General features: G+C 52.9%; 1 protein-coding gene across 1 annotated transcript in view; it reads right to left on the minus strand.

Annotated features, from left to right (window-relative positions):
• Window positions 1–8,125: 8,125 nt before the first annotated feature.
• The window catches only part of chsy1 (chondroitin sulfate synthase 1), a 63,362-nt gene continuing 48,920 nt past the window's right edge, over window positions 8,126–22,567 (minus strand). The window contains exon 3 of the mRNA XM_079249055.1: window positions 8,126–10,176. Coding sequence (XP_079105181.1) covers window positions 8,584–10,176 — 1,593 coding nt within the window. The 3' untranslated portion in view covers window positions 8,126–8,583. The remainder of the gene's footprint in view (window positions 10,177–22,567) is intronic.

Here is a 22,567-nt window from a genome sequence, read left to right on the forward strand (position 1 = left end):
GCCTCCAGTCCGCTCACCTGACCTCAGCCAGCCTCCAGTCCGCTCACCTGACCTCAGCCAGCCTCCAGTCCGCTCACCTGACCGCGGTCCAGCCTCCAGTCCGCTCACCTGACCGCGGTCCAGCCTCCAGTCCGCTCACCTGACCGCGGTCCAGCCTCCAGTCCGCTCACCTGACCGCGGTCCAGCCTCCAGTCCGCTCACCTGACCGCGGTCCAGCCTCCAGTCCACTCACCTGACCGCGGTCCAGCCTCCAGTCCGCTCACCTGACCTCAGCCAGCCTCCAGTCCGCTCACCTGACCTCAGCCAGCCTCCAGTCCGCTCACCTGACCTCAGCCAGCCTCCAGTCCGCTCACCTGACCGCGGTCCAGCCTCCAGTCCGCTCACCTGACCTCAGCCAGCCTCCAGTCCGCTCACCTGACCTCAGCCAGCCTCCAGTCCGCTCACCTGACCTCAGCCAGCCTCCAGTCCGCTCAACTGACCGTGGTCCAGCCTCCAGTCCGCTCACCTGACCGTGGTCCAGCCTCCAGTCCGCTCACCTGACCTCAGCCAGCCTCCAGTCCACTCACCTGACCGCGGTCCAGCCTCCAGTCCGCTCACCTGACCTCAGCCAGCCTCCAGTCCGCTCACCTGACCGCGGTCCAGCCTCCAGTCCGCTCACCTGACCTCAGCCAGCCTCCAGTCCGCTCACCTGACCGCGGTCCAGCCTCCAGTCCGCTCACCTGACCTCAGCCAGCCTCCAGTCCGCTCACCTGACCTCAGCCAGCCTCCAGTCCGCTCACCTGACCGCGGTCCAGCCTCCAGTCCGCTCACCTGACCGCGGTCCAGCCTCCAGTCCACTCACCTGACCGCGGTCCAGCCTCCAGTCCACTCACCTGACCTCAGCCAGACTCCAGTCCGCTCACCTGACCGCGGTCCAGCCTCCAGTCCGCTCACCTGACCGCGGTCCAGCCTCCAGTCCGCTCACCTGACCGCGGTCCAGCCTCCAGTCCGCTCACCTGACCGCGGTCCAGCCTCCAGTCCGCTCACCTGACCTCAGCCAGCCTCCAGTCCGCTCACCTGACCGCGGTCCAGCCTCCAGTCCGCTCACCTGACCTCAGCCAGCCTCCAGTCCGCTCACCTGACCTCAGCCAGCCTCCAGTCCGCTCACCTGACCTCAGCCAGCCTCCAGTCCACTCACCTGACCGCGGTCCAGCCTCCAGTCCGCTCACCTGACCTCAGCCAGCCTCCAGTCCGCTCACCTGACCGCGGTCCAGCCTCCAGTCCGCTCACCTGACCTCAGCCAGCCTCCAGTCCGCTCACCTGACCTCAGCCAGCCTCCAGTCCACTCACCTGACCTCAGCCAGCCTCCAGTCCACTCACCTGACCTCAGCCAGCCTCCAGTCCGCTCACCTGACCTCAGCCAGCCTCCAGTCCACTCACCTGACCTCAGCCAGCCTCCAGTCCGCTCACCTGACCTCAGCCAGCCTCCAGTCCGCTCACCTGACCGCGGTCCAGCCTCCAGTCCGCTCACCTGACCTCAGCCAGCCTCCAGTCCGCTCACCTGACCGCGGTCCAGCCTCCAGTCCGCTCACCTGACCTCAGCCAGCCTCCAGTCCACTCACCTGACCTCAGCCAGCCTCCAGTCCGCTCACCTGACCTCAGCCAGCCTCCAGTCCGCTCACCTGACCTCAGCCAGCCTCCAGTCCGCTCACCTGACCTCAGCCAGCCTCCAGTCCGCTCACCTGACCTCAGCCAGCCTCCAGTCCGCTCACCTGACCTCAGCCAGCCTCCAGTCCACTCACCTGACCGCGGTCCAGCCTCCAGTCCGCTCACCTGACCTCAGCCAGCCTCCAGTCCACTCACCTGACCTCAGCCAGCCTCCAGTCCGCTCACCTGACCTCAGCCAGCCTCCAGTCCGCTCACCTGACCTCAGCCAGCCTCCAGTCCGCTCACCTGACCGCGGTCCAGCCTCCAGTCCGCTCACCTGACCGCGGTCCAGCCTCCAGTCCGCTCACCTGACCGCGGTCCAGCATCCAGTCCGCTCACCTGACCTCAGCCAGCCTCCAGTCCGCTCACCTGACCTCAGCCAGACTCCAGTCCGCTCACCTGACCTCAGCCAGCCTCCAGTCCGCTCACCTGACCTCAGCCAGCCTCCAGTCCACTCACCTGACCGCGGTCCAGCCTCCAGTCCGCTCACCTGACCTCAGCCAGACTCCAGTCCGCTCACCTGACCGCGGTCCAGCCTCCAGTCCGCTCACCTGACCGCGGTCCAGCCTCCAGTCCGCTCACCTGACCTCAGCCAGCCTCCAGTCCGCTCACCTGACCGCGGTCCAGCCTCCAGTCCACTCACCTGACCTCAGCCAGCCTCCAGTCCGCTCACCTGACCTCAGCCAGCCTCCAGTCCACTCACCTGACCGCGGTCCAGCCTCCAGTCCGCTCACCTGACCTCAGCCAGCCTCCAGTCCGCTCACCTGACCTCAGCCAGCCTCCAGTCCGCTCACCTGACCTCAGCCAGCCTCCAGTCCACTCACCTGACCTCAGCCAGCCTCCAGTCCGCTCACCTGACCTCAGCCAGCCTCCAGTCCGCTCACCTGACCTCAGCCAGCCTCCAGTCCGCTCACCTGACCTCAGCCAGCCTCCAGTCCGCTCACCTGACCGCGGTCCAGCCTCCAGTCCGCTCACCTGACCGCGGTCCAGCCTCCAGTCCGCTCACCTGACCTCAGCCAGCCTCCAGTCCACTCACCTGACCTCAGCCAGCCTCCAGTCCGCTCACCTGACCTCAGCCAGCCTCCAGTCCGCTCACCTGACCTCAGCCAGCCTCCAGTCCGCTCACCTGACCTCAGCCAGCCTCCAGTCCGCTCACCTGACCGCGGTCCAGCCTCCAGTCCGCTCACCTGACCTCAGCCAGCCTCCAGTCCGCTCACCTGACCGCGGTCCAGCCTCCAGTCCGCTCACCTGACCGCGGTCCAGCCTCCAGTCCGCTCACCTGACCTCAGCCAGCCTCCAGTCCGCTCACCTGACCGCGGTCCAGCCTCCAGTCCGCTCACCTGACCTCAGCCAGCCTCCAGTCCGCTCACCTGACCGCGGTCCAGCCTCCAGTCCACTCACCTGACCTCAGCCAGCCTCCAGTCCGCTCACCTGACCGCGGTCCAGCCTCCAGTCCGCTCACCTGACCTCAGCCAGCCTCCAGTCCGCTCACCTGACCTCAGCCAGCCTCCAGTCCACTCACCTGACCGCGGTCCAGCCTCCAGTCCGCTCACCTGACCTCAGCCAGCCTCCAGTCCGCTCACCTGACCGCGGTCCAGCCTCCAGTCCGCTCACCTGACCGCGGTCCAGCCTCCAGTCCGCTCACCTGACCTCAGCCAGCCTCCAGTCCGCTCACCTGACCTCAGCCAGCCTCCAGTCCGCTCACCTGACCTCAGCCAGCCTCCAGTCCGCTCACCTGACCTCAGCCAGCCTCCAGTCCGCTCACCTGACCGCGGTCCAGCCTCCAGTCCACTCACCTGACCGCGGTCCAGCCTCCAGTCCACTCACCTGACCGCGGTCCAGCCTCCAGTCCGCTCACCTGACCTCAGCCAGCCTCCAGTCCACTCACCTGACCGCGGTCCAGCCTCCAGTCCGCTCACCTGACCTCAGCCAGCCTCCAGTCCGCTCACCTGACCTCAGCCAGCCTCCAGTCCACTCACCTGACCGCGGTCCAGCCTCCAGTCCGCTCACCTGACCTCAGCCAGCCTCCAGTCCGCTCACCTGACCTCAGCCAGCCTCCAGTCCGCTCACCTGACCTCAGCCAGCCTCCAGTCCGCTCACCTGACCGCGGTCCAGCCTCCAGTCCGCTCACCTGACCTCAGCCAGCCTCCAGTCCGCTCACCTGACCGCGGTCCAGCCTCCAGTCCGCTCACCTGACCGCGGTCCAGCCTCCAGTCCGCTCACCTGACCGCGGTCCAGCCTCCAGTCCGCTCACCTGACCGCGGTCCAGCCTCCAGTCCGCTCACCTGACCTCAGCCAGCCTCCAGTCCACTCACCTGACCGCGGTCCAGCCTCCAGTCCGCTCACCTGACCTCAGCCAGCCTCCAGTCCGCTCACCTGACCTCAGCCAGCCTCCAGTCCGCTCACCTGACCGCGGTCCAGCCTCCAGTCCGCTCACCTGACCTCAGCCAGCCTCCAGTCCGCTCACCTGACCTCAGCCAGCCTCCAGTCCGCTCACCTGACCGCGGTCCAGCCTCCAGTCCGCTCACCTGACCTCAGCCAGCCTCCAGTCCACTCACCTGACCTCAGCCAGCCTCCAGTCCGCTCACCTGACCTCAGCCAGCCTCCAGTCCGCTCACCTGACCTCAGCCAGCCTCCAGTCCGCTCACCTGACCGCGGTCCAGCATCCAGTCCGCTCACCTGACCTCAGCCAGCCTCCAGTCCGCTCACCTGACCTCAGCCAGCCTCCAGTCCGCTCACCTGACCTCAGCCAGCCTCCAGTCCGCTCACCTGACCGCGGTCCAGCCTCCAGTCCGCTCACCTGACCTCAGCCAGACTCCAGTCCGCTCACCTGACCGCGGTCCAGCCTCCAGTCCGCTCACCTGACCGCGGTCCAGCCTCCAGTCCGCTCACCTGACCTCAGCCAGCCTCCAGTCCACTCACCTGACCTCAGCCAGCCTCCAGTCCGCTCACCTGACCTCAGCCAGCCTCCAGTCCGCTCACCTGACCTCAGCCAGCCTCCAGTCCGCTCACCTGACCTCAGCCAGCCTCCAGTCCGCTCACCTGACCTCAGCCAGCCTCCAGTCCACTCACCTGACCTCAGCCAGCCTCCAGTCCGCTCACCTGACCTCAGCCAGCCTCCAGTCCGCTCACCTGACCTCAGCCAGCCTCCAGTCCGCTCACCTGACCGCGGTCCAGCCTCCAGTCCGCTCACCTGACCTCAGCCAGCCTCCAGTCCGCTCACCTGACCGCGGTCCAGCCTCCAGTCCGCTCACCTGACCTCAGCCAGCCTCCAGTCCGCTCACCTGACCTCAGCCAGCCTCCAGTCCACTCACCTGACCTCAGCCAGCCTCCAGTCCGCTCACCTGACCTCAGCCAGCCTCCAGTCCGCTCACCTGACCTCAGCCAGCCTCCAGTCCGCTCACCTGACCTCAGCCAGCCTCCAGTCCGCTCACCTGACCGCGGTCCAGCCTCCAGTCCGCTCACCTGACCTCAGCCAGCCTCCAGTCCGCTCACCTGACCGCGGTCCAGCCTCCAGTCCGCTCACCTGACCGCGGTCCAGCCTCCAGTCCGCTCACCTGACCTCAGCCAGCCTCCAGTCCGCTCACCTGACCGCGGTCCAGCCTCCAGTCCGCTCACCTGACCTCAGCCAGCCTCCAGTCCGCTCACCTGACCGCGGTCCAGCCTCCAGTCCACTCACCTGACCGCGGTCCAGCCTCCAGTCCGCTCACCTGACCTCAGCCAGCCTCCAGTCCGCTCACCTGACCTCAGCCAGCCTCCAGTCCGCTCACCTGACCTCAGCCAGCCTCCAGTCCGCTCACCTGACCGCGGTCCAGCCTCCAGTCCGCTCACCTGACCTCAGCCAGCCTCCAGTCCGCTCACCTGACCGCGGTCCAGCCTCCAGTCCGCTCACCTGACCTCAGCCAGCCTCCAGTCCGCTCACCTGACCTCAGCCAGCCTCCAGTCCGCTCACCTGACCTCAGCCAGCCTCCAGTCCGCTCACCTGACCTCAGCCAGCCTCCAGTCCGCTCACCTGACCTCAGCCAGCCTCCAGTCCGCTCACCTGACCTCAGCCAGCCTCCAGTCCGCTCACCTGACCGCGGTCCAGCCTCCAGTCCGCTCACCTGACCGCGGTCCAGCCTCCAGTCCGCTCACCTGACCTCAGCCAGCCTCCAGTCCGCTCACCTGACCTCAGCCAGCCTCCAGTCCGCTCACCTGACCTCAGCCAGCCTCCAGTCCGCTCACCTGACCGCGGTCCAGCCTCCAGTCCGCTCACCTGACCGCGGTCCAGCCTCCAGTCCGCTCACCTGACCGCGGTCCAGCCTCCAGTCCACTCACCTGACCTCAGCCAGCCTCCAGTCCGCTCACCTGACCGCGGTCCAGCCTCCAGTCCGCTCACCTGACCTCAGCCAGCCTCCAGTCCGCTCACCTGACCTCAGCCAGCCTCCAGTCCGCTCACCTGACCTCAGCCAGCCTCCAGTCCGCTCACCTGACCTCAGCCAGCCTCCAGTCCGCTCACCTGACCGCGGTCCAGCCTCCAGTCCGCTCACCTGACCGCGGTCCAGCCTCCAGTCCACTCACCTGACCTCAGCCAGCCTCCAGTCCGCTCACCTGACCGCGGTCCAGCCTCCAGTCCGCTCACCTGACCTCAGCCAGCCTCCAGTCCGCTCACCTGACCGCGGTCCAGCCTCCAGTCCACTCACCTGACCGCGGTCCAGCCTCCAGTCCGCTCACCTGACCGCGGTCCAGCCTGGGTTATCTGGACTAACTACATCTTCCGAGAAAGTTGTAAGTTAAATAACAGAGTTCTTTAAAATGTTTGTTTTTGCTTCTCAAGATTCATAAAATCTCATGCCGTCTCCCTAGGCCGTGGATGAACACTGTATGGCAGGACTGGATCGAGTTGACGAGCTTGCGGAGTCCTTGGTTAAGCTGAGAAATGACAAAGGCCTGACGCTTACCAACCACCAGCCAGCACCATTGTGGGTCTTTGGCAGAACTTGGAGCAACATGATAAGGACAGGATATCTTATGCAGCACGGCATCAGGAACATCTGCTCACTGGTCGATTTAGATCTCCCAAAAGGAAGGCTGTTTATGCAGGAGTGGAAAGCAGTAAAAGATGTGTACTTGGTTCGACTGGTTCGGCTGCCCAGTGGCCAGACTGCAGCCGCCTAGTTGAAACCACATTCATCAGATTGTGCAACATTCACAGTAGCCCCAAAAAAATTGGACACCAAACTTTTTCAAGATGGTCACTAATTCTAAATGATTACAAAAAGATTCGGCAACTAATATTGAGTAATGGGATTATAATGAAAAATCCAACTCTGCAACTTGTCACTGTAAATCAGACACTTTAATACAGTGGCATAATAAAAGATTTAAAGCACAAGATGTTGCCATTCTGATGCAAGGGCTGGCACTGCCTGATGAGTGGCCCATTGCCACAGACCCACTACTACCAGCAAACACTGAAGTCACACCACATATGCGTGAACACACATACAGCATGCCTCCTGACACTGCAGGGCTGGCAAAAACCAGAGACAGAGCAGAGCTGACAACCATTCAGCCAAAACCACGTGCACCTCAAACAGTATTTTACATACCTTTCCTTATGCCTCCAACCACTGCAGCAGCCAACACTTCTTCCACCATTCCACTGCTGAAAACATAAGTTGTCCACCATATTCCGAGCCTCCCACTAGCCCGACTCAAACCCAAAACAGTACAAAAGAAAAGCGCAAATACACAAGGACAGTTGCATCCAACAGATGCACTAAATGTGGAGAGGGTTCAGTCACTGATGTGAAATTTGGTTCAAATCATTCATAGTTTCAGCGTGTTTTCAGGTAACCTGCAGGTGTGAAATGAAGCCCTGCTGAAACCGTCGGGCCAGGCCCAGCTCTGTGGAGGCATGTTGGTCTGCCGGACGAGTGTTTTCTCACGCTGCTGCTCAGAAACAAACCGCAGCATGATGGTTCCCGTCGGGTGTCAGGAGCTGCAACGTGATTTATTCAGTTTTCATTAAGAGCAGCGTTCAGGCATGTTGGGAAATTTCATTTCAGCCTGATTAGACATGAGAGCCGAGGAATGTTGTCAAGGCTGCGACTCCCCCAGGCTCCTAACCATCATCATCATCATCATCATCATCACCACCATCATCCTAGCCCAACATGGCCGCTGGTCCAGAGAGCAACGTAAAGCTGGGAGCAGAGTGAGGATGGAATTCACCATCAACCCTGTAAAACAGGAACCAATGAAGGCTGTGATGTCACTGCAGGAAGTTCTCACACACACACACAATAACACACACCTTCAATGAGACACAATACTTTATTTAAGAAAGAAGTGATTTATAGAAAGAAACAGTGATGTGTGCTGAAAACTGGCCAATCAGAGCTCTGCTCCATTTCACTAAACCATTTCACCCACCCCCCCCCCCCCCAGAGCTCCAGCCGGCTTCATGCACACACCTCAACGTACAGCACACACATTCACACACCAACTGTGCGAAAGTCTTTGGTGTTTTCCAATCCGTCCGGATCTGAGTAAAAACCTGCAAACGTCAATAAATAGAAACCAGGAACTGCGGATCAGATCCGGTCGCTGGGTTCACAGGAAACATGAAGAGAACAAAACACTGGAAAGGTCTAACACCGTGGGAGGAAATGATCCGACGTTTCATTCATGTCTGTCTGTAAACATTCAGATCCGAGCTCCAGAGTCCTCCTCCTGCTCCTCCCTGCTGGACAGAAGTTGTTCTTCAGGAGGCCAGGCTGATGACTTTATGGCATTTCTTTAACAAAGACAAACAGTTAAAGTGAAATCTGACATTTCTGTAAAAATAAATAAAGCGTGGAGGCGTTGCCGAGGCGTTGCCGAGGCGGGCGGCCACAGCGTTCCCGACGGTCGTCACGCTGTCCTGGCCGAGCCGTTGTTGCTGGCCAGCCTCCTGAAGCCGTGGTCGTTCTTCTCCAGCCAGAGCTCGGCCAGCTGCTGGGTGGAGCCGTACGACGACGCCTTCGAGCCCAGACACATCTTGTACTGCTTGGCCTCCAGGTTGGGGTCGCAGACAACTGGGTGGTGGACGTGCACTATCCCCGTGTCTGTACTCCTGAACAACTTGACCCCTGATTGGACAAATTTATTGTACAGATCAACGTCCTCCAGCCCCCACCCCTGTATGGAGGTATCGAAGCCCCCGGCCCGGACCAAGTCCCCCTTGTAGATGCACACAATCCCAAAGCCGTAGGTCCTCCACAAGCCCGTCTTGGCGGTGAAGGCGTAGTGGTTGTTACTCGGAACCTTGCCCGCAAACACGATCTTGGGGTCGTACTGGCTGAAGATGATGGGGAAGTAGGCCTGCTCCCCCAGGGCGGTGTTGCTCCGGCAGCGCTTCAGGAAGTCGCTGGAGAAGAGCAGGTCCACGTCGCAGTAGAAGAGCAGCGAGTTGTTGGAGAAGTGTAAAGAGCCTACCTCCAGAGCCAGAGCCCTGGAGAAGGAGCCAGCGACGGACTTGATCTCCATGTCGACGCGAGGATACTTCAGGTGGTACTCCCTCATCAGCTCCACCTGCCGCACCCGCTCCGTGTTGTTGTCCGTGCTGAAGAGCAGAATCAGCAGCTTGATGTTCAGGTTGGGGATCAAACACACACGTTCAAAGTTTGCCATGAAACGTACAAAGATGTCGTAGCGGCCGGACAGCGGCACCAGGATGTTGACCCGGTCCTCCTTTGGCTCCCTTTGGTCCGGCCCGGAACTGGAGAGCTTGAACGGGACCAGCATCTTCAGGGAGTTGGACAGGAAGGACAGGGAGTCCGACTCCTTGTTGATGTGGCTCGCTAAGGCTCTGGCGTCCATCTCCTCCTCCTCTCGGAAGTGGATCTGGCTGAAGGTCTGCTGCAGGTACGCGTGTCTCCTCACCGGAACCGTCATGGTCTTTCCTTTGTGCTTCTTGTAGAGCAGCAGCAGATCCAGGACGTACTCGGCCCCGTACAGCGGGTTCACCCTCCGGTAGCCGTACTGGATTTCTTTGAAATCGATGACCCTGCCTCGTGTCTTGGCGTTGGCATTGATCATCTCCATCACCTGCATGATGATGTCGTCCAGGGCCTGCCTCTGGGAGGAGTCCATCCCCCGGCGGGGCGGCTGGCTGTCGGACGAGGAGAACAGGTACCTCCCAGTCAGAAACTCCCACTCCAGCACGTCCTCCCTCTGGTGAGGATGAAAGCGCATGAAGGAAGGCGGCATGCCGAGCTGGAGGTCCTCGCGCCCGGGCTCGGCCGCTCCGTAGCGAGCCATCTGGACGATCTCCCGGTGCAGCTGGATGGTTCGGTGGCGCAGCTCTGCGATCTTTCGGCTGAGCATGTAGCTGTGCAGGCGGTACTGGTAGGGGGGGTTCTTGTTGGGGTGCAGCGTGATGGCCCGGTGGATCTTGCTGTTGTGCAGCTCTCTGATGTAGCCCTTCTTGTTTGGTTCGTAGTTCTCGTAGAAGAGCTGCTGCATCTGTGGAGACACGACAGGGTTTGGTGTTAGTGCCAGACTGGTTCTGGTCCACAATGACCCAAAGTCCGCCAGACTGGTTCTGGTCCACAATGACCCAAAGTCCGCCAGACTGGTTCTGGTCCACAATGACCCAAAGTCCGCCAGACTGGTTCTGGTCCACAATGACCCAAAGTCCACCAGACTGGTTCTGGTCCACAATGACCCAAAGTCCGCCAGACTGGTTCTGGTCCACAATGACCCAAAGTCCGCCAGACTGGTTCTGGTCCACAATGACCCAAAGTCCGCCAGACTGGTTCTGGTCCACAATGACCCAAAGTCCGCCAGACTGGTTCTGGTCCACAATGACCCAAAGTCCACCAGACTGGTTCTGGTCCACAATGACCCAAAGTCCGCCAGACTGGTTCTGGTCCACAATGACCTGAAGTCCGCCAGCTACACATCAACACGCTTGGTTCTGTTGGAACATGGGATCAGAGCAACATTTCCTGTTCAATGACGTTCATCTGATCAGAACCAGAACCAGAACCAGACTGAAGGAATGTGGCTCATGTAGACATCCTGATCTGGACACACAGCTTCCTTCACGTTAAAGCTACCGTGTGGTTTGTCTGTAACTATGGCGACCGCAGACATGGCGGATTCTGGTCAAACCGTAACGACGGCTTCTCCGCGGTGGGGGGTACGACCGGTCAACATGCAGGAGAACTGAGACTCTTCACCAGTATGACATCATTACATCCCAGTATGAAGAGCCTTGTCGGCTGGTTTTCCTGACGTCTGGACCAGCGCCACCATCACTGGCTGAGAGAACCAATCAGATGGACAGAAACTGTCCTGGTCCTGCCAGCAGGCTTACTGGGAGCTGTGGTTTCTGTCTTTAGCAGGAAAACATGTTTCATGTTTTTAACAAGTTTTCCTCGCAGCTCCAGAGTTCATCCAGCTGCTGCTGCTGCTGATTGGCTCAGACGTCTCCTGCGAGGACGATCAGCTGACGGCCAGCTGATCTGGCAGTAGTCCTGTTCCCGTTCTTTCTTCTTATTAGTTCAATTTCTTCACGCTCATTAATCTGACGCTGTGATGAAGAGAAACCAGCCTGAAGAAGGAAAAGCAGGTCACAGGTTCTTCTGGAAACACATCTGTTACCGATGGAAACGGATCTCTACGAAGCGTACACAGAGTGTGGCTTACTCTCTGGGAATGAACTGCTGGTATCTGTCCCTCCCAGAGCTCTCCAGTTTGGCTGTTTTACTGGAGCTTCTGCCTTCCAGTTGAGCTCCAGCTACCTTGCTGCTGAAAAGCTGCAAACTGTCAATGTGTGGAAGAAGCTCCACTGTCCCGCAGCAGATCTTCGCTTCTGATCTGGGGTTTCTGCCCGTTAACGTTATCACTTCTATCATCATCAGTTTATCAGGACCAGCAGTCTGGGTATCTGTCATGGTCATGTGACCCTCCAGCTGCTCTACGGAGGTTTTACAGCATTTCTATCCAGGAGGTTTATGATCTAGACACAATATGTAGTGTCTGGAATGAAACTAAGGGGGTGCTTTAGTGAGGATAGCAGGTAGATAGTAGCAGGAAGACGTGTTTTCTTCTTCTGGTTGCTCTATATGCTGCTTTATCTGTTCATACATTCATTTTACATCATTTTAGCCTCTGATAGCTGGGGCTGAAAACATCACGTCTCCATGGAAACGTCACGTCTCCATGGAAACGTCACATCTGCATGTCTTTTTGGGGATGAATCTGAGGGACAGCAGAAACCACCAGCTAATCTGATCAGAAACAGCATTATCCAAATTATTTTCCAGTCCTGGAAAAGTCCAGCATGGCTCCACAATGGTTCTGGTACTGGTGTGTAGAGGGAGCTGGAGTCCCAGTAAATGGAGTATTAATCCTGGGAACTGCTGCTGAGCTGGAGTGAACACAATTCAGGACATCTTTTAGAAATTCCTGACCAAGTGATGCAGATTTAAGAAAGAATGGAAACTTTATCCGAAACTAAAGTGATCAATACAAAAGACAACCTGTTGCTAATCAGAACAGATTATACACACACACACACACACACACACACACACTGTAACGATGTGTGTGTACAAAAACAAACCTTAGGTAGAGTCCAACCAGGTAATGTGGAAAAATTCTGTCCTTTTTTCATTTTGTTGGTAAATTCATCCCAAATATCCGTCTTAAAAACAACCAGAGGAAAAGAGCTGATGAACCACAACCAGAAACCCAAACGACGAACATCACATTCAGACCAAAACCTGACCATTCATAAAGGCGCCCATCATCATCATCAGCCGATGGCTTCCTGAGATATTTACCTGGTAAAACCTCAATAAACACCTGGAAACCTGCTCAGCATCACTTTTTAATTTCTAATGTAGAATAGTTCCTGATCAGATATTAAATAGACTGTACAAATGCAGCTCCGGACCAATCACAGCGCTTTAACTCCACAGCTCACATTCACACACTCACACCACCGAGGCGTCGGAGTCCTCCCCAAGGAGACTCCACCATGTAGGCCATGGGAACCTGGGATCCATCCATCCATTTTGGGTTGTGACAGCTGCCAATTACGTAAACCGTTACTAGGACAACGTTAACCATTCCTAGGATAACGTTAACCGTTCCGACGATAACGTTTATCCATTCCTAGGATAACGTTAACCGTTACTAGGACAACGTTAACCGTTACTAGGACAACGTTAACCATTCCTAGGATAACGTTAACCGTTACTAGGACAACGTTAACCATTCCTAGGATAACGTTAACCGTTACTAGGACAACGTTAACCATTCCTAGGATAACGTTAACCGTTCCGACGATAACGTTTATCCATTCCTAGGATAACGTTAACCGTTACTAGGACAACGTTAACCGTTACTAGGACAACGTTAACCATTCCTAGGATAACGTTAACCGTTACTAGGACAACGTTAACCATTCCTAGGATAACGTTAACCGTTACTAGAACGTTAACCGTTACTAGGACAACGTTAACCATTCCTAGGATAACGTTAACCGTTACTAGGACAACGTTAACCGTTCCTAGGATAACGTTAACCGTTACTAGGACAACGTTAACCGTTCCTAGGATAACGTTAACCGTCACTAGGACAACGTTAACCATTCCTTGGACAACGTTAACTGTTACTAGGACAACGTTAACCGTTACTAGGATAACGTTAACCGTTCCTAGGACAACGTTAACCGTTCCTTGGACAACGTTAACTGTTACTAGGACAACGTTAACCGTTACTAGGATAACGTTAACCGTTCCTAGGACAACGTTAACCGTTCCTAGGATAACGTTAACCGTTACTAGGACAACGTTATCCATTCCTAGGACAACGTTAACCATTCCTAGGATAACGTTAACCGTTACTAGGACAACGTTAACCGTTCCGAGGACAACGTTAACCGTTACTAGGACAACGTTAACCATTCCTAGGATAACGTTAACCGTTACTAGGACAACGTTAACCGTTCCGAGGACAACGTTAACCGTTACTAGGACAACGTTAACCATTCCTAGGATAACGTTAACCGTTACTAGGACAACGTTAACCGTTCCGAGGACAACGTTAACCATTCCTAGGACAACGTTAACCGTTACTAGGACAACGTTAACCATTCCTAGGATAACGTTAACCGTTACTAGGACAACGTTAACCGTTCCGAGGACAACGTTAACCGTTACTAGGACAACGTTAACCATTCCTAGGATAACGTTAACCGTTACTAGGATAACGTTAACCGTTACTAGGACAACGTTAACCATTCCTTGGACAACGTTAACTGTTACTAGGACAACGTTAACCGTTACTAGGATAACGTTAACCGTTCCTAGGACAACGTTAACCGTTCCTTGGACAACGTTAACTGTTACTAGGACAACGTTAACCGTTACTAGGATAACGTTAACCGTTCCTAGGACAACGTTAACCGTTCCTAGGATAACGTTAACCGTTACTAGGACAACGTTATCCATTCCTAGGACAACGTTAACCATTCCTAGGATAACGTTAACCGTTACTAGGACAACGTTAACCGTTCCGAGGACAACGTTAACCGTTACTAGGACAACGTTAACCATTCCTAGGATAACGTTAACCGTTACTAGGACAACGTTAACCGTTCCGAGGACAACGTTAACCGTTACTAGGACAACGTTAACCATTCCTAGGATAACGTTAACCGTTACTAGGACAACGTTAACCGTTCCGAGGACAACGTTAACCATTCCTAGGACAACGTTAACCGTTACTAGGACAACGTTAACCATTCCTAGGATAACGTTAACCGTTACTAGGACAACGTTAACCGTTCCGAGGACAACGTTAACCGTTACTAGGACAACGTTAACCATTCCTAGGATAACGTTAACCGTTACTAGTACAACGTTAACCGTTCCGAGGACAACGTTAACCATTCCTAGGACAACGTTAACCATTCCTAGGATAACGTTAACCGTTACTAGGATAACGTTAACCTTTCTTGGATGAACAGAGCTGCTGTATTCTGTTTCCACTGAAAGTGGTTTTCAGGAGGAGATAACCATCCACATGTTCCTCTATATTCCAGGTAAATTTACTTGGATAAAGTAGGGCATATGTTGATTCTAACACATCTGTTGTAATCTCAGGTTTCACCTTTTTGTAGAAACCAGAGTATACATACAGAACTTGTGGTGTATACGTTATACCACTTCCAGCTAGAGTCAGCCCTATAGGTCTCGTCTAGAAGAGATGAAGTACGTTTTTAATTAGTTGTTAGAAAATGAAGCCATGACAGACACGTTTAGGCTCACTCAGCATCATCTTTGGATCCTACAGAAGAGTGTTAGAGCTACTGAAAAGAAACTAATAAACTAATAAATATTCAGTGCTGTGAATACGTATTCCCCCCCTATGATTTCTTTTCATATCAGTAAAACATGACCTGAGTAAATACACAGTGCAGTTTTTAAATGATGTTATTTATGAAGGGAAAAGCTCTCCAAGCCTTCCTGACCTGACGTGAAAAAGTATTTTCCCCGTGATACCTGGTTGTTCCACCTGCGGCTGCAACAACAGGAGATGAGTCTTTCCCATGGCTGTAGAGGAGTTTCCCCCTCAGCAACTGGATTCAGCTTCTCTCTGCTGGAGGAGGAACCTGTCTGGCTTCACTGGTTTGTGTCCTGAAACTGGACTGGGAGCAGAAAGGCTCTTTGTTCCCCGCAGCCAGGTGTCTTCGTCAGCTTGTGTTCCACTGGCGAGATGGGAGATAAGCTCTGATACTGGACTCTCTGGAATACAATTTTCTCACATTTTACCTGACAATAGAGTCTGAACCTGAAGCCAGACTAAAACCACGTTTTGAGATCAGAAATGAGGTACAAAGATCTATCTCTGATAGAGACGCTGAACATGTCTGCTGCTGTTTCCTTTAGCTTAGCAACCACACAGCATCTCTCATCAGCTCAGCAAACCGTCGACAGTAAGTCTGAAACCGCTGCTGATGCAACCAAGCAGCTGCAAGTTAAACAGTGAAAGGTGTCTTTCACAGACCGGATAAACTCGCATTACCTGCAGCATAAAAACAGGTGTGTGTGTATATAACACAGTGTTTCTAAATGCAGGTCGTCAGGACCCACTCCCAGGCATGTTTTATAGCAAGACCACAGCGGGTTCCCTCCTGTCAGTAAGAACAGGAAACTGAGGCTACAATTCCCACAGACTCACCAGAACTGGACAATAGAAGATGGAGAAACGTTGCTGGTCTGATGAGTCTCCAGTTCAGCTCCACATTCACATGGTAGGATCAGAATCTGCTGGAAACATCATGACAACATGGATCCATCCTGCCGTCAGGATCAACGCTGCAGGCCTCCAGTTACCATGAGAACAAGCTTTGGGACGCGGTAGAAAGCGAGATTCTCATCATGGATGTGTAGCAACTGAGTGATGCTTTATGTCAGAGGTTGAGGTTACATGATGGTTTTTTTTTCTAATTAAGAATTAATTAGACGGTCTGGATAAGGTCGCAGAAACCTTTCTGTGTGGAGTTTGCATGTTCCCCCGTGTATGTGTCGGTTCTACGGCTATATATGTTTAGATGTGACGTTTCCATGACGACGTGAGGTTTTTATGCAGACGTGACGTTTCCATGACGACGTGAGGTTTTTATGCAGACGTGACGTTTCCATGACGACGTGAGGTTTTTATGCAGACGTGACGTTTCCATGACGACGTGAGGTTTTTATGCAGACGTGACGTTTCCATGACGACGTGAGGTTTTTATGCAGACGTGATGTTTCCATGCAGATGTCATGTTTTCAGATTCTGAGGCTAAAATGATGTAAAATGAATGTATAAACAAATAAAGCAGCATAAAGAGCAACCAGAAGTTTGTAGAAATAACACATAGATCAGCAGTGACCACGCCTTTTCTCATCTCAGACCAGCTGGAGGGTCACATGACCATCCGAAACCATTCATTCATTTCATGAAATGTTTTTGTTTACCAACATCATGGGATCAGAGTGATTTCTGAAACGTCTGATGTGGAACGTTTTCAGTAAAAATGTGAGTCAGTAAAGCTGCCCGAGGCATCTCCTCCAGGTGGGGCGTACAGGTGAGGAGTTATGGAGGAGTGATGATGTCAAGGTGTTTCAGTGTGTCCAAGAATCACCTCAAGCCTTAAGGAGCAGCTCATGCAGGAACCTCCTGGAGCGCTTCCCCTGCAGATGAGGAGGTGGGACACTAATTACAACCCTGCCCCCGTTTGATCCCACCACCACCACTGACACCCACCCCTCAGCAAAGCAGTAACAGCTGTCTGCTGATGGTCCAGATGTGTCAGGCAGCTGGTCTGGGAATGATCCAGGACCACTGCAGATACCCCCAGCAAGCATGTTTTAGAATGCTGCATGTGTGCAGGACATGCCGCTGGTTTGTGCTCATATCTGCCAAACAATGAGCATTACATTTAGAGCAGCACTGGACAAACGGAGGCTTCATTCAGGTCCGGAGAGAAGAGTCAGACTGCTCCATGCTGTCAGTGGCTCAGACTCCAACAGATCCAGAGCTTTGTTAAAACGCCTCAGGGCGGACCGGGAGACGGTGACGTCAGGGTCCAGGTATCCTGGAAGTACTGGAGAGGGATGGGGCAGATTAAAGCAGCTTTGTGCTGTCTTGATGGTGCTAGCCAGAAACAGACATAAACAGTGCTGCTGAAACTGACTCTGCTCCATCATCTATGTGATGTGTTGGCTTGTCACAGATCCATTTAGTCTCACAGTGCACCATGGCAAACTCAACAATATCAACTCACATCAGTGGATATTGATCCAATATTTGCAGATTATATGATTTAGATCTGATTCCGCTGACTGAACTTAATCAGTTCCATTCAGATTAAAGCCTGTTCCATCCTCCACGAGAAGCCAGAACTTTTTTCTTCTTCTCGAGGCTCCGAGAAGAAAATGACGTCATTTTGTTCTCGCGGACGTGTTTGAGGACAGTTCTTGACACACCGGGCTGGCAGAACTTTTTCCTTGCGGGGCGAGAAGTATCGTGTGATTGGTCGGACATGTGAGGTGGGCGTGGTTAAAAAGCAGGAAGCGGAGTTGCTGCTTCCGTGTTTTTACTGTTGCAGGTAAAACGGATTGTTTTGATAAAACAGCTGATCGAGGTGGTGAGAAAGTACCAACATTTTTACATTAAAACACTCGGACCCTGCCGCGTGCACGACCCGTCCTGCCGCGTGCACGACCCGTCCTGCCGCGTGCACAACCCGCCCCGCATGAAGCTGCTCGTTAAATCTGAAGCCAGAAACTCGGAGAGCAGAAACCTCCGCCAAGCACGATGTTAAAGAATCCTTTTAAAACATTCCTGGATCCAAACGGTGATCCGGATCACCACCAGAATATAATCAGTTCTTCATTTTTACATTTGCAACAACTCGAAGTTTTTATAAAAATCCGTCCGTAACATTCTAAGTTATCTTGAGCAAAAAGACGCCGGGGAAACAACCTGGTGGAGGGAACAACCGGGTTCATTGCACATAAAGCAGACATCATCATGCAGAGCTTGCTCCTCTTAAGACATACAGCATGGTAATAGTAACCAGGTCGGTTCAGTCTGTATCACACATCTGGATCTTCAGGTTCCAATGGGATGAGTCTACTTCCGTTTCTCATTGTGGTTCGAGTGGATGGCAGTCCATCAGAGGATCTAAAAGGTCTCCGCTTTTTCATTAAAGTGCAGAAAGAGCCACTTTCCAGCAGCAGGGATGTGAAATGGCTGTTAGCCTGCCTGGCTGCTGCAACGCTGGACCTGCAGGAAGTCCGCAGGACAAAGGCCTGTCTGTGTTGGAGTCTCTCAGGAACATAAAATGTAAATCAGTTGAGGGCGTGCACACCGACAGCTGCTCAGCAGATCAGCGTCCTTCCTTCAGCACAAACATCTTTCCTAAAGTCTGAACAACTACCTCAGTATCAGCTCTGTTCCTGAAAACAGATCCGGTTGTCTTCAGTTTGTTTCAGACACACATGCAGGTACTGACTCAGTTTTCCTTCTAATTCAGCATCCCGACAGTTTTCCCCACGTGTGCATTTCAGACTAATTGTAGGTTAGGTGTGTGTGCAGGGCCTCACACACTCTCATTACAAAATGTACATTACACACCCTGCTCTGAAGGTCAAAAGCAGAGTTAGCAGGGTTGGATGATAATCTGCAGCAGAGTTAGCAGGGTTGGATGATAATCTGTAGCAGAGTTAGCAGGGTTGGATGGTAATCTGTAGCAGAGTTAGCAGGGTTGGATGATAATCTGTAGCAGAGTTAGCAGGGTTGGATGATAATCTGTAGCAGAGTTAGCAGGGTTGGATGATAATCTGCAGCAGAGTTAGCAGGGTTGGATGATAATCTGCAGCAGAGTTAGCAGGGTTGGATGATAATCTGCAGCAGAGTTAGCAGGGTTGGATGATAATCTGTAGCAGAGTTAGCAGGGTTGGATGATAATCTGTAGCAGAGTTAGCAGGGTTGGATGATAATCTGCAGCAGAGTTAGCAGGGTTGGATGATAATCTGTAGCAGAGTTAGCAGGGTTGGATGATAATCTGCAGCAGAGTTAGCAGGGTTGGATGATAATCTGCAGCAGAGTTAGCAGGGTTGGATGATAATCTGTAGCAGAGTTAGCAGGGTTGGATGATAATCTGTAGCAGAGTTAGCAGGGTTGGATGATAATCTGTAGCAGAGTTAGCAGGGTTGGATGATAATCTGTAGCAGAGTTAGCAGGGTTGGATGATAATCTGTAGCAGAGTTAGCAGGGTTGGATGATAATCTGTAGCAGAGTTAGCAGGGTTGGATGATAATCTGCAGCAGAGTTAGCAGGGTTGGATGATAATCTGCAGCAGAGTTAGCAGGGTTGGATGATAATCTGTAGCAGAGTTAGCAGGGTTGGATGATAATCTGTAGCAGAGTTAGCAGGGTTGGATGATAATCTGTAGCAGAGTTAGCAGGGTTGGATGATAATCTGCAGCAGAGTTAGCAGGGTTGGATGATAATCTGTAGCAGAGTTAGCAGGGTTGGATGATAATCTGCAGCAGAGTTAGCAGGGTTGGATGATAATCTGTAGCAGAGTTAGCAGGGTTGGATGATAATCTGTAGCAGAGGTAGCAGGGTTGGATGATAATCTGTAGCAGAGTTAGCAGGGTTGGATGATAATCTGTAGCAGAGTTAGCAGGGTTGGATGATAATCTGTAGCAGAGTTAGCAGGGTTGGATGATAATCTGTAGCAGAGTTAGCAGGGTTGGATGATAATCTGTAGCAGAGGTAGCAGGGTTGGATGATAATATGTAGCAGAGTTAGCAGGGTTGGATGATAATATGTAGCAGAGTTAGCAGGGTTGGATGATAATCTGCAGCAGAGTTAGCAGGGTTGGATGGTAATCTGTAGCAGAGTTAGCAGGGTTGGATGATAATCTGCAGCAGAGTTAGCAGGGTTGGATGATAATCTGTAGCAGAGTTAGCAGGGTTGGATGATAATCTGTAGCAGAGTTAGCAGGGTTGGATGATAATCTGTAGCAGAGTTAGCAGGGTTGGATGATAATCTGTAGCAGAGTTAGCAGGGTTGGATGATAATCTGTAGCAGAGTTAGCAGGGTTGGATGATAATCTGTAGCAGAGTTAGCAGGGTTGGATGATAATCTGTAGCAGAGTTAGCAGGGTTGGATGATAATCTGCAGCAGAGTTAGCAGGGTTGGATGGTAATCTGCAGCAGAGTTAGCAGGGTTGGATGATAATCTGCAGCAGAGTTAGCAGGGTTGGATGATAATCTGTAGCAGAGTTAGCAGGGTTGGATGGTAATCTGCAGCAGAGTTAGCAGGGTTGGATGATAATCTGTAGCAGAGTTAGCAGGGTTGGATGATAATCTGTAGCAGAGTTAGCAGGGTTGGATGATAATCTGCAGCAGAGTTAGCAGGGTTGGATGATAATATGTAGCAGAGTTAGCAGGGTTGGATGATAATCTGTAGCAGAGGTAGCAGGGTTGGATGATAATCTGTAGCAGAGTTAGCAGGGTTGGATGATAATCTGTAGCAGAGTTAGCAGGGTTGGATGATAATCTGTAGCAGAGGTAGCAGGGTTGGGTGATAATCTGTAGCAGAGTTAGCAGGGTTGGATGGTAATCTGTAGCAGAGTTAGCAGGGTTGGATGATAATCTGTAGCAGAGGTAGCAGGGTTGGATGGTAATCTGTAGCAGAGTTAGCAGGGTTGGATGATAATCTGTAGCAGAGTTAGCAGGGTTGGATGATAATCTGTAGCAGAGTTAGCAGGGTTGGATGATAATCTGTAGCAGAGTTAGCAGGGTTGGATGATAATCTGCAGCAGAGTTAGCAGGGTTGGATGGTAATCTGCAGCAGAGTTAGCAGGGTTGGATGATAATCTGCAGCAGAGTTAGCAGGGTTGGATGGTAATCTGCAGCAGAGTTAGCAGGGTTGGATGATAATCTGTAGCAGAGTTAGCAGGGTTGGATGATAATCTGTAGCAGAGTTAGCAGGGTTGGATGATAATCTGCAGCAGAGTTAGCAGGGTTGGATGATAATCTGCAGCAGAGTTAGCAGGGTTGGATGATAATATGTAGCAGAGTTAGCAGGGTTGGATGATAATCTGCAGCAGAGTTAGCAGGGTTGGATGATAATCTGCAGCAGAGTTAGCAGGGTTGGATGATAATCTGTAGCAGAGTTAGCAGGGTTGGATGATAATCTGTAGCAGAGGTAGCAGGGTTGGATGATAATCTGCAGCAGAGTTAGCAGGGTTGGATGATAATCTGCAGCAGAGTTAGCAGGGTTGGATGATAATCTGTAGCAGAGGTAGCAGGGTTGGATGATAATCTGCAGCAGAGTTAGCAGGGTTGGATGATAATCTGCAGCAGAGTTAGCAGGGTTGGATGATAATCTGTAGCAGAGTTAGCAGGGTTGGATGATAATCTGTAGCAGAGTTAGCAGGGTTGGATGATAATCTGTAGCAGAGTTAGCAGGGTTGGATGATAATCTGTAGCAGAGGTAGCAGGGTTGGATGATAATATGTAGCAGAGTTAGCAGGGTTGGATGATAATCTGCAGCAGAGTTAGCAGGGTTGGATGATAATATGTAGCAGAGTTAGCAGGGTTGGATGATAATCTGCAGCAGAGTTAGCAGGGTTGGATGGTAATCTGTAGCAGAGTTAGCAGGGTTGGATGATAATCTGCAGCAGAGTTAGCAGGGTTGGATGATAATCTGTAGCAGAGTTAGCAGGGTTGGATGATAATCTGTAGCAGAGTTAGCAGGGTTGGATGATAATCTGTAGCAGAGTTAGCAGGGTTGGATGATAATCTGTAGCAGAGTTAGCAGGGTTGGATGATAATCTGTAGCAGAGTTAGCAGGGTTGGATGATAATCTGTAGCAGAGTTAGCAGGGTTGGATGATAATCTGTAGCAGAGTTAGCAGGGTTGGATGATAATCTGCAGCAGAGTTAGCAGGGTTGGATGGTAATCTGCAGCAGAGTTAGCAGGGTTGGATGATAATCTGCAGCAGAGTTAGCAGGGTTGGATGATAATCTGTAGCAGAGTTAGCAGGGTTGGATGATAATCTGCAGCAGAGTTAGCAGGGTTGGATGATAATATGTAGCAGAGTTAGCAGGGTTGGATGATAATCTGTAGCAGAGTTAGCAGGGTTGGATGATAATCTGCAGCAGAGTTAGCAGGGTTGGATGATAATATGTAGCAGAGTTAGCAGGGTTGGATGATAATCTGTAGCAGAGTTAGCAGGGTTGGATGATAATCTGTAGCAGAGTTAGCAGGGTTGGATGATAATCTGTAGCAGAGGTAGCAGGGTTGGGTGATAATCTGTAGCAGAGTTAGCAG

This window comes from Telmatherina bonti, assembly GCF_933228915.1.
Source record: "Telmatherina bonti genome assembly, chromosome: 1".
NCBI lineage: Eukaryota > Metazoa > Chordata > Actinopteri > Atheriniformes > Telmatherinidae > Telmatherina > Telmatherina bonti.